This window comes from Micropterus dolomieu, linkage group LG20 (genome assembly GCF_021292245.1).
Source record: "Micropterus dolomieu isolate WLL.071019.BEF.003 ecotype Adirondacks linkage group LG20, ASM2129224v1, whole genome shotgun sequence".
Taxonomy (NCBI): Eukaryota; Metazoa; Chordata; class Actinopteri; order Centrarchiformes; family Centrarchidae; genus Micropterus; species Micropterus dolomieu.
The window spans coordinates 1360137-1372295 of NC_060169.1; the positions used below are offsets into that span (position 1 = coordinate 1360137).

Below are 12159 nucleotides of genomic sequence, written 5' to 3' on the forward strand. Positions count from 1 at the left end.
GATTTGCCCCCCCCCCCCCCCCCCCCCCCCCCCCGGCACCTCCTTACGCGGACTTTCTTGCTATTTACAATACGTCACCAGACTTCCTCTGTTTGTACAGCCACAACAAACGTTAATATGGTTCGTAACACCATGGTGCACAACCTACATCGTCATTTTTCTGGTGAAGACAGTCTCTGGTGTCGGTGCGTTTGCAAGATGTGGGGCTTATTTTCTATACTGGCATCTCTCTAAAAGTACAAAACACTTTTCATGTATGTTGAGTTTTGTCTGTTTCATGTTGATCTACAATTTCTTTATGTAGTATATTGAAATATCAATCAAAATCATATTAAGACAGCTTTATGAGAACTGGGTGGTGAAATATTGTGCTGCTCCATCTGCAGTCTGTTAGAGAACATATATGAGAGGTGATCACACAGCACCGATAACTTCATCAATCATTTAAATCTTCTGACGAGGCTCCAGAGTCTGTCTGCAACAGTGGTTAGATACTCTACCCACATTATGAATTTTTACTTTCTAATGATTTATGAAAATAATAAATACAAGTGATCGTGACATATTTAACTGTACTACAGTATGAGTTACTGATTGCACAGAGCGTGATTAGTTTCTACATCTAAAGCCCCTTTTCCACCGCACTCTACTCGCCTTTTTTTGGTTTTCCATTGTGGAACGATTCTACCTGTTCCTGTTACCTGGTACTTTTCCCCGTATCTCCTCCGTTGAGGTTCTAAGCGAGCTGAGGCGATACTAAAATGTGACGTGAAAACACAGCAGACCACTGATTGGTCAGAGAGAATTGTCACTATTCACTGCATCATCATCAGAAAGTTTTATATTTTACAATTTTCATACGTTATTTCATGACTAAATCCACTTCTGAGAAGTTTTGACGTGAGAAATCAACCGTGTAGATTTCGAATATTGACAGTTTTATGAAAAGTGATGGTGGAACAAAAATGTGCTTGAAAGTTTTAGGAGTTGAGGAGCTCCGCAGGTGGCTGATCTACTAACGGTGTGCACGCAGAGTGACGTCTTTCAAAAGTGCAAGATAGCACCTGTTGTTCATTTACTACTTTTGCTTTAATGAATATGCAATTAGGGGTGTTTAAATTTTATTGTGCAAAGTAGTGAGATGGATGGATGGATACAATGTGATCTACCAAGCCTAAACACAATTTCATGTGAGTGCAACAGCATCTGTATTTAATACGTTTGAAGTAAAGGTGCAAACCGGCAAGTGTTGCACAGAGATGACTGCTGTTATTGTAGCGGAGAGACACAGCCGTAATGGAAGAAAACGTAGAGAAATTAACAATATTACAATATTATATCCAATATGAAGAAATAAAGTTATTTTATTTATTCAATGAACTATATGAATTGAATAGTTTTTTTGTATTTGGCGATACTGTTGTATTAACATTCATGCCAATAAAGCAAATTTCGTTTTGACCAGACTTCTTTTCTCCGTGAGATGGAAGAATTTAGCCGCCTCCATTGTGTTTTCTACTGTTGTCATCTACGCAATAATTCTTAGTTGATCACCTATAACTGGTACTGCAATTGCATGTGCAATATTTTAGAATCCACACGCAGTGTAGTGCTTTTTATTCGGGATGTTAGCAAATCAGGCCCACTGAAGGGTACTATCTGCAATGAAAAACGGAGGACGGCAAAACCAAGTTGAGTAGAGTCGAGGCGAGTTGAGCTGGAACGGAAAAACGGCATATCAGTCAGGATGTCCTCCTCCACACTATAAATAAACCAGGACATCAGCGGTGGAAACTGACCTGATTAGACTTGGTTTCAGTTTTAGTCCGAATATTTTTAATATCTCTCTTTTCAACCTGTCAGAGATACTTTCCCCGTTCGTCCTACACGTGTTTGTAGAAAGCGGATTAGATAAGTTACGTGTTCACATGGCCAAGAAAACAGCGTCCTTCAAGAGAAACCCAGCTGGTGAAATCAGGTCTCTGGAGAAAGTACATGTACAGACAAAACTGTGTTGTGGTCTTTAACTGTCTTCTATCATTTCTCCACTAGGTGGTGCTGTTTTTGCTGTCAGCCTTCTTCTTCTCTTGCCCCATACCTGAGCGCTTCTCCCCCGGCCGCTTTGACATCGTCGGCCACGGCCACCAACTCTTCCACATCCTGCTGTCCTTCTGCACGTTGGTCCAGCAGGAAGCGCTGTTCCAGGACTTTCTGTGGCGGCGGCCAGCGCTGGTTAGGGAGTTTGGAGAGGGGCGCCTCCTGCTGGCCTGCGCCTCCTTCCCCTGCCTGACGGTCTGCTGCACGATGACGGCACTCGCCATGAGGAGGCGAGCTCAAGCTCAGCTGATGAAAGAGCAAAGATAGAAGAGGAGGAGGAAGAAGCAGCAGCAGCTGTGACTTCATGAACTCCAGAGGGATTTATTTAACATGAGCTTTTTGTAAATGTGTGTGAGTGCTTGTGTCTGCCTACGTTTGTGTGTTTGGTGTCGGTGCCTCATCATCAGATTCAGAATCAGAAATACTTTATTGATCCTCGAGGGGAAATTCTTTAAATTGTGTTGAATCATGTTCCTGAATTGGTTTCTTACCGACCTTGTAACTCACAGACTGACTGCCAGACACTGTAAAAATGCTAAACAGAGCTCCAGACTAACTTTTTGCGTACATTTTTCTTTCACGTGCACCACCACAAAATTTAGGAGTACCCAATTTTTCCCCATTACCTTTAGCACAATAACAGTACATTTTAACCTTCTGCCATTTCCCGTACACATTGACAGTTGTGTAGATTGATGGTAAACAGGAACACCTCCAGGTATCGGAGGGTCCCTGCTGGCCAGCCTAGCGCTGGTGTTTGGGTGGACGGTTCCTCCGGCCTGCAGGTTCGCCCTCCATGGCCGTTAGGGCAAGCACGGTGTTTCTCAAACCCTGAGCGAAGCCTCCCACCAGAGGCTGCGACCGGCTGCTTAACCACAAGCAGATGACCCGATGTTGCTTAGCCCCTCAGCTCCGAGCGCTACACCAGGCGCAGGCAGCCTGGCGGGGCGTGCCTCATCACCCCGGCGTGTAGGCCGTTACGATCGTCTGCTCTTGCCGGCGCCCAAGGGCGTACAGCTTACCTACCTTGTTGATCCTGTCAATAGCATTTGCTTGTCTCAAAGATTAAGCCATGCAATAAGTACACACAGCCGGTACAGTGAAACTGCAAATTGCTCATGAAATCAGTTATGGTTCCTTAGTCGCTCTAACGTTATGTAGATAACTGCGGGGTGGTGATGACTGTGACATCCTTAGTGAACAAAAAATCTCCTCAAAATGCCATTATCAATCAAGTGGCTCTCTACCTCGCTATCATTCCTTTTCTTCCACCGGACTGCGAGCTCTTCTCTGATTTCCGTACATGCTATTTGTCCGTACAGACCCACGAGAGGACAACGAAAAACAGTTAGCAAGTATGAGCTAACCTCTGTTGCTCTGTTTACGTCTGCAAGACAGCTGCTGCTGCGTGTGACGTCCTGTTCTTCTTCTGCGCATGCGGATCACTTTCAGGCTGTGGACAGTTCACGCTGGAGTCTGATATGGGCCACATTTAAACAATAAAGTGAACTGCTGAACAAGAAAATCTGATCTGGGAAAAAAATTTAATGGAGCATTAAGGCCTGCAGTCTGAACGCAGCCTAAGAGTCTATAGGGAGATGTTGGGCGAGCAGCAGCCACCTGTCAATCAAAGCTGCCACGCCCCTAATAATGCAGAACTTTAAGGCTTCATTTAATTTAAACGGTTGAGTTATAAACAGTTGTCATGAAGGGCAAAATTAGCTATATAAATCTGAACCAGGCTGTAAACATGTTTATTACTGCTGTAAAGTTGGGCCTTTTAACATAGATCCCTTTTGGAGGCAGCCAAAAGGGTGCAGTGTTTGTTAGTTCCAGATTGGCTTCACCCAGGAGACCGGAGGGTTGCCGCTTGGTTTCAGGTCTTCTTCTACACAGCATGATGTTCAAAATGAGTTCCAGCTCAACAACTACAGCAGTAAAATCCTGATTTTACATGAATGCATGAGGAACAATGATCTGAGTTTATAATATAAACTAGCATAACAGTCTCAGGGGATAAAGTATTGTAAGTTTTAATACTTTAAGTACATTTTCCTGATTATACTTACATGCTTAAGTAACATTTTTACTTTTACTAACAGAGTACTTTTACAGTGTGGTATAAGTACTTTTACTTGAGTAAAGGATCTGAATACTTCATCTACCACTGAATAAATGTCCTGTTGTCTTTATGTTGTATGTGGGAGAACTCTGTTTGCAGTTTATTTTAAATTTTTTGTAAAACCATGTTTTTTTTCTCTTCTAAATTCAACCTATAAATGCCGTGAGCCGCAACAAAACTCCCATTCACGTCATCTGTGTTTTTTCAGCGGAGACGCAGATCTCAAACACAGCTGCAAATAAAACTATTTGCATGATCAGACACTATAAGGAAATGGAATTACATTTCTTCTTTTGACAAGCATTTAGCTGCACAGTAGATGTTGTTATCTCTCTCTCGCAGCTCTCGGCAGGCCTCGCTTGACCAGTCAAGCGGTAAGCGTCAGTTGCAGTGTTTGGGTGGAGCTGCTGATAATGTTCCAGTAACAGTTTGATTTGGGCTTTAATGAGCTTATCAGGCCCAGCTGCCTGTGGTCAGAGAAACGGCCATAAAAAACTACAAAAACTCCGTCTGTGTTGAGTTATTCGAGGAGAATATGTCATGGCAGCTCCATGCTGTGTAGTAACCTGTTTGGGACAAAATTATATGTTTTGAAATGTTCGTTTTGCAGAGAAAAGTAATATGACAAGACACAAAACAAAAAGAAAAACACCGTAACACTATTCTGTAATCCAGTAGAAAGCTGCAGTTTTCAAAACAGTACGAAGATACTGGACAGAACAATATTTAAAACAACATGTTTTAAATATTGAATTAATATCTTTTACCATTAAAATATTTAAAAGATGTGCCGTGTGCTTTTCAAAAACACAAAAACTGATTTATCTTAATACTTAAAAGAACATTGTGGAAATCTCTGTCCAATCCTGGATGTTTTTAGCCTAGCTTAGCAAAAAGACTGGAAACAGGGGGAAACTGCTAGCCTAGGTCCATCAAAAGAGGAAAAAAAATCCACCTTCCAACAGCTCCAGCTCTGTTTTTTACATGTTGTGTCTTGTTAGCTAACAAAGTAGTGACCAGTCCTGCAGTCAGCTTTATTTCCACAGCAAAACATGTTTGTGATTGTTCTGTTGATGTCTTGTTTTGTTGCTAGAAATAGCTTAGCATCTCCTGTGTACATGTCATTTAATAACTTCTACAAAAAGTCATAGTCTGTGCACGATTGCGCGTAAGACAGCAAGCAACCTTGCTAGCAAGACAATTATCTGGCTAGCAAGTGAGCAAACTTGTATCTGGTGTGCCTCAAAAAACTGAGACAATGATAGTCTCTCTTTATAAACTAAAAGTCATGTAATAAACTCTGAAAGCTACGGTGAGTTTAATTCAGTTTACAAGAAGATACAACACGTTAATCAGACAAACCCAGAGCTGTTGGAAGGTGGAGTGGAGCTAAGCTAGCAGTTAACCCTTACCCGTTGTGCTAAGCTAGGCTAAACACACCTTGGACCTTTCCTGGACTTTTAGGTAATAACATCATTTATTTTTTGTGTCCTTGAGGAGCACGTGTTTGTAGCTCATCTGTCTTTAGTTCTGACCATTTTTAAAGTGTGAGAAAAAGATATCGAGTTAGCTCCTAGGTCCCGTTAGCATTAGTGACTAGCTTGTCAGCTAAGAATCACTCAGCTTCAATGATGTTTGAAAGTGTATTTTTCTCTTTTAGTTGAGCTAGGCTAGCAGTTTCCCCCTGCTTCCAGTCCTTCTGCTAAGCTAGGCTAAACTCAACCTTTCCTGGACTGCAAAGAGTATTGCCCATATTGTCAGAGTCTTGTAGGTAATTAAATAAAAGTTTTTAGTGTCTTTGGGAAGCATGTGTTTGTTGCTCATCTGTCTTTAGTTCTGACCATTTTTAAAGTGTGAGAAAAAGATATCAAGTTAGCTCCGAGGTGCCGTTAGCGTTAGTGACTTGCTTGTCAGTAGGACTGCAATTAATGATTATATTCATTATCGAGTAATCTGTTGATCATTTTCACGATTAATCATATTGGTCTATAAAATGTCAGAAAATTGTAACAAATGTCCAGATGACGTCCTCAAATGTCCTGTTTTGTCCACAACCCCAAATATATTCACATTGAAGAAGCTGAAATCAGAGATTTTGCACATTGTTTCTTAAAAAAAAATGACTCAGAATGATTAAGCAACTATCAAATTAGTCAACGATTAATTAAATAGTTGACAACTCATCGATTAATGGACTAATTGTTGCAGCTCTAATTGTCACCACTCAGCTTCGATGTGTGGTTTTTCTCTTTGAATTGAGCTAGGCTAGCTGTTTCCCCTTGCTTCCAGTCTTTCTGCTAAGCTAGGCTAAACGATGTCCTGCCTCTTTACTGTCTGTCCAGAGATGAAACTGATCTCCATCGTCTGATCTGACTCTGGAGACAACAGAGACCAGGATGATGGCATCTCTCCTGTCTGTCCATCAGTCTCACATATGTTTGGTGACTAAACAGTGTGTGTGTCTCTTTAAGCAGCTCAAAGAGCAGAGCCTGTTTGTTCAGTCTGTTAATGTGTAAACCTGCAGCAGGAACAACTCCTCACATCTGAAACTGAACTTACGGCTGTCTGCACCATGGACACAGGTAGACTTTATACTGACTTTAATCTACTTTAACTTGGTCATAGCTAGTTAATCTACAGTTAATAACTAGTCAAACATGGATATGTATCTGTATATTTGATCTAAAAGTCTTTGACAGTCAGAGGTTCATGATCGTCTTCCTGCACTTCAGCTATTATTTAAATGTAAATGTAAATATTATTTACATGTAAACTGTTAAAATATTAAGACCAACAAATCAAGTCTGACACTTATTTTATCTGACTTTCCAGGATGATTGTTATTGTATTATATATCATTATATTATTTTATGTAATATCAGTGACAACACAGAAATAAAAAAGTACCAATAACTCATAATAAACACAGGTTTATACCACAGACACAACATATATGTATGTAGGAAGTATTAAACAATAATATAACAATATAATTATTCTGTACAAACAAACAAAATGTTTGATGTATATTTATGATACGAGTATATATGTGTGTCATATTTCAAGGTATTTAAACAGTACATCAGCGTCATTATCAGTAATATGGCTATCATATAAACCTGTGTTAATACGGCCACATGTGGTGTGATTTGTGAGCGTGTATCTCACGGTCTACATCAGCAGATGGACTTATGCTAAGTTATTGTGGTTCCTTTATTATTATCCTATTAGTCTCAAGTGTTTATTGATTTATCTAAAATATTTAGAAGCGTCTTGCCATGAAACTCTGCCTTTGTAAATATTATTTAAATAGTATATATTTATTTGTTTTTTCCAAGCTAATTAATTTAATTTATTTTCTCACCTTAGCGCAGACAAACTTCTCCCTTTAGTTTCTCTCAATAATTAATCAGTAAAAACTTTCCTTTAAAAACTCCTGCAGCAGTTTCAGGTTAGGTGCTTTGCTCTGTGCAGCCCCAGTGCCAGATATTTAGAGCAGTGGGTTCTTTTAAACTTGTGACAACCTTTTTTAAAGGAATAGTTCCACATTTTGGGAGAAAACTGTATGCCACTTTATTAGGTACACCTGTTCAATTGCTTGTTTACACAAATAGCTAATCAATACATCACATGGCAGCAACTCAATGCATTTAGGCATGTAGACGTGGTCAAGACAACTTGCTGAAGTTCAAGCAGAGCACCTGAATGGGGAAGAAAGGGGATTTAAGTTACTTTGAATGTGGCATGGTTGTTGGTCTGAGCATTTCAGAAATTGCTGATCTACTGGGATTTTCAATATTCACCACAACCATCTCCAGGGTTTACAGAGAACGCTCCGAAAAAGAGGAAACATCCAGTGAGCTGCTGGAAACGCCTTGTTGATGTCAGACTGGTTCAAGATGACAGGAAGGCAACAGAAACTCAAATAACCACTCGTTACAACCAAGGCATGCAGAATACCATCTCTGAATACAACACGTCCAACCTCGAAGCAGACGGGCTACAGCAGCAGAAGACCACAGCGGGGGCCACTCCTGTCAGCTGAGAACAGGAAACTACAATTCACCAAAACTGGACAACAGAAGATTGGAAAAACGTTGCCTGGTCTGATGAGTCTCCATTTCAGCTGCGACCTCCAGATGGTCGGGTCAGAATGTGGCGTAAACAACATGAAAGCATGGATCCATCCTGCCTCGTGTCGACGGTTCAGGATGCTGGTGCTGGTGTGATGGTGTGGGGGATATTTTCTCGGCACACTTCGGGCCCCTTAGTACCAACTGAGCATCGTTCAAACGCGACAGCCTCCCTGAGTCTTGCTGACCACGTCCATCCCTTAATGACCACAATGTACCATCTTCTGATGGCTGCATCCAGCAGGACAATGCACTGTGTCACAGAGCTCAAATCATCTCAAACTGGTTTCTTGAACATGACAGTGAGTTCACTGAACTCCAGTGGCCTCCACAGTCACCAGATCTCAGTCCAACAGAGCCCCTTTAGGATGAGGTGGGACGGGAGATTCTCATCATGGATGTGCAGCCGACAAAGGAGCCGTGAGCGATCATGTCAGTATGGACCAAAGTCTCTGAGGAAGGTTTCCAACACCTTGTTGAAAGTATGCCACGAAGAAGTTCCTAAGGCAAAAGGGGGTCCAACCCAGTACTAGCAAGGTGTACCTAATAAAGTGGCCCATGAGTGTATATTCAGTTTTTGGCTGAGTGTTCGGATTGTTACCACCCTCATGTCTGTACAGTAAATGTGAAGCTACATGCAGAAGCAGATTAGCTTAGCTTATCATAAAGACTGGAAACAGTGGGAAACTGTTTCCAGAAACAACATCTACCTATCAGCTTCTCTAAAGCTCACTGATAAATACCTTATATCTTGTTTGTTGAATCATGAAATAAAACACAATTTGCCGGGAGGTTATGTGCCGGACTTTTTGTGGATGGGGTCAATAACTTTCTAATGGAGAAATGGTTCCCTAGCAAGAGGTCAGAGTCAAGAAATAGTCCTGCACATGCAGATGTCATTTCCACTGGGAACACTGAGGACATGTCCCCATCACTTTTTTAAAGCATAATTTGTTTAAAAAACGTTCTAAAATATAGTTTGCAGTTAATTAACAAATAAAAAAATGCCTTTAGAAAGGTTTATTTGCACATTAACAAAACATGCAGTGCAATTAAAATATAGAAGAAACAAATGTGCATCGTCCAAAAAAAGGTAACTTTTGCTGATTATAAAATGATCCAAAAATGTGCAGCACCAGTCAGTAACTTTAACAACTTCAAGTTTTCCGTTCTCTCCCTGTGAACACGACAAAAGAGGAAGGAAGACTAAATCAGGCCTACGTATGTGTTGCCTCAGCCTGAGAGCTGCACCGACTTAGATTCTATACCTATTTATATAATTTGAAATGTTTTGAAATGTTGTGTTTCCTTTTCCAAAAACTAAAAACATTTCCACCATAAACTGGTGCAGAAACTTTAACCAGAATGAAGGAAATAAAGTGTTTAATGATCAACATTTATCTCAGCATGGAGGATATCTTTGTCTCTTGTTAACCTAATATCGCATAGAGTGGTGTCTCGCGAGCTAAGTGTCTCCTCACACCCCTAATCACAAAGTGACGCCCTTGCCTGCTCATAAATCATCAGAGGTTTCCATCTGTTTCCAGTCTGTATGCTAAGCTAAGCTAACCAGGCCTATATTTAATGGACAGGTGTGAGTATTAATCTTGTCATCTAACTTTCTGCCTTGAAAGTTAATAAGCTTATTTCCAAAAAAAAGCCAAAGTATTTATTTTGAAAAACACCTCTAAATAAATATTTATTCAAACTTGAAACCTTGGGGACTGGACAGGTGTGTTAGTGTCAGTGTTTGTTCAGTCTGATGGTTTTGTGTTTGTTTGACAGGAATCAGTCAATATGATTAAACTGCTGCTGCTTCAAGTCTCGCTGAGCTGCGACTGAGAGAACAAGGTAAAACACCTACTCCATCTTGTTTTCTAAACAGGAAGTGACATCACACAACACTTGGGTTATCTTATTTATTCTCCAGGACGCAGGGCCGGTGCACACAGCGTCTGCTGTTTCACGGTGTTAAAAAGTGAACGTGACCTTGGTTATGTTTACACGCCGGTTTCAGAGTATTCTTCTGTCAGAAAAAGTTTTGGAACATTTTCAGTTTGATGTGTTTTCTGCCATCTAAAGACGTAAACTTTGTATCTTGGGATGAAGTTTAGATGTAAGAGAGTTTGTGAGATTCACCTGAAGACAAAGGTATGTTGAAAGGGACATAATTTCAGTCATCTTCAGTTTGTTTGTGTTTCTAATCACGTTCCCGTTTTTTGGTGAACGCACACAGGGAGAATACAGACTCTGACCTTTGACCTTCCACCTATCGTTAGTCATGTTAATAATAATAATATTTATTTGTAGAGCACTTTTCAAAAACAAGTGCTTTAACAAGTGTAAAGACAATAATACCACCTTGTTAATGTTAATGATCAGAGAAACTGCAGCTTATTCACATGTCGCAATCAGTAGCTTTGTATATAAATCCCTAAAATGTAAATGTTTTTATAACATAGTCCTCTAAATAAAAGCTGTTCATGTTTTACGTCACCCTGTAGCTCCTCCTCCTCGCTGTGTTGTTTTCTGATCTGACAACACGTTCTCCCAGCTCGTCACATGTGGACCCCTTGGCGTCGCTTTTACCGCACTGGGTTCCCCCTTTAGCGTTATTTCTGGACGCGCAGTTAGATATAATAAATATGCAACACCTGGTTTGACTTTCAAAATAAAACATGTGGTTAACATTGTAAAAAGTTGCAGTTTGGTTAAGTTTGGGCACCAAAACTTCTTGGTTAGGTTTAAGAAAAGATTTTAAATAAGTTGGTTAGTTGTAAGTTACGTAGCTTAACGTAAAGAAGTCAATGCAACTTAACAAGTAAACAGGGACTTTCACGCTGGAGACCAGTGTTCATTTCTGATGTGAAAGCAACTATCAATGCTGACATCTTTTTAACTTAAGAGAAGCTACGTAACTTGATTTACGCTAACTTAAGTTGCTTAATTTACACAACTAACCCGCTTACTGGAACCCAAACAGGGATCTTTTCCTCAACATAACCAAATTGGGATGTTTAACAATGTTAACCACGTGTTTAATTTTGATAGTATTCACTTCTTTTGTACATTACGTAGCTTAAGTTAAAAAGTCCATGCTAATGATTGGTTTCACAGGGGAAACGAACACTTGCCTAGTTGGTGAAAGTGTAATGTTTGTTTGACCCATCTGTCCTCCCTGCCCAGCTCCCCGTGTGGACTTTGTCACTCTTAATAGTCCGTCATCTATTACTGACCTGAGATAAAATGCTTGTAGTGTTTTAAAACGCTAAAGGGCTTCCCAGTGTGTTAAAAGTGATGCCAGGCAGTCATGAGTGACGATGTGGAGTAACTTCAATTCAATTTTATTTATATAGTGTCAAATCACAACAACAGTTATCTCACAGCGCTTTTCATAAAGAGCAGGTCTAGACCGTACTCTATGATGCTATTTACAGAAGCCCAACAGTTCCCACCAAGAGCAGCACTAGGAGACAGAGGCAAGGAAAAACTTCCTTTAAGAGGCAGAAACCTCGAGCAGAACCATGGCTCAGGGTGGGCGGCCATCTGCCTCCACCGGTTGGTGGTGAAGGAGAGAGAGAGAGAGAGAGAGAGAGAGAGAGAGGGGAGGGAGGCAGCCTACACAATATACACACAGAGGTACAGACAGTAAAGGTGATGTTGCTATAGACTAAATGAAAAATGGTACAGATATTTATAATAGTGTTAATGGTAACAATCGTAATGTTAATGATTATAATAACAATAAGACTAGTAACAATAGTCGTTGCAGCAGAGGGTGTCGAGCAGGAACACGGGGGCAGCAGG

The 12159-nt window shown here is 40.6% G+C and overlaps 2 protein-coding genes across 2 annotated transcripts in view; both read left to right on the forward strand.

The window, feature by feature from the left end:
* LOC123959518 (membrane progestin receptor beta-like) overlaps positions 1-2568 on the forward strand; it is a 6841-nt gene extending 4273 nt beyond the window's left edge. The window contains exon 5 of the mRNA XM_046033619.1: positions 2053-2568. Coding sequence (XP_045889575.1) covers positions 2053-2364 — 312 coding nt within the window. The 3' untranslated portion in view covers positions 2365-2568. The remainder of the gene's footprint in view (positions 1-2052) is intronic.
* Positions 2569-6590: 4022 nt separating this feature from the next.
* The window catches only part of si:ch73-204p21.2, a 15454-nt gene continuing 9885 nt past the window's right edge, over positions 6591-12159 (forward strand). Inside the window, exons 1-2 of the mRNA XM_046033195.1 lie at positions 6591-6801; positions 10138-10203. The gene's annotated coding sequence lies outside the window, so the exon portion shown is untranslated. The remainder of the gene's footprint in view (positions 6802-10137; positions 10204-12159) is intronic.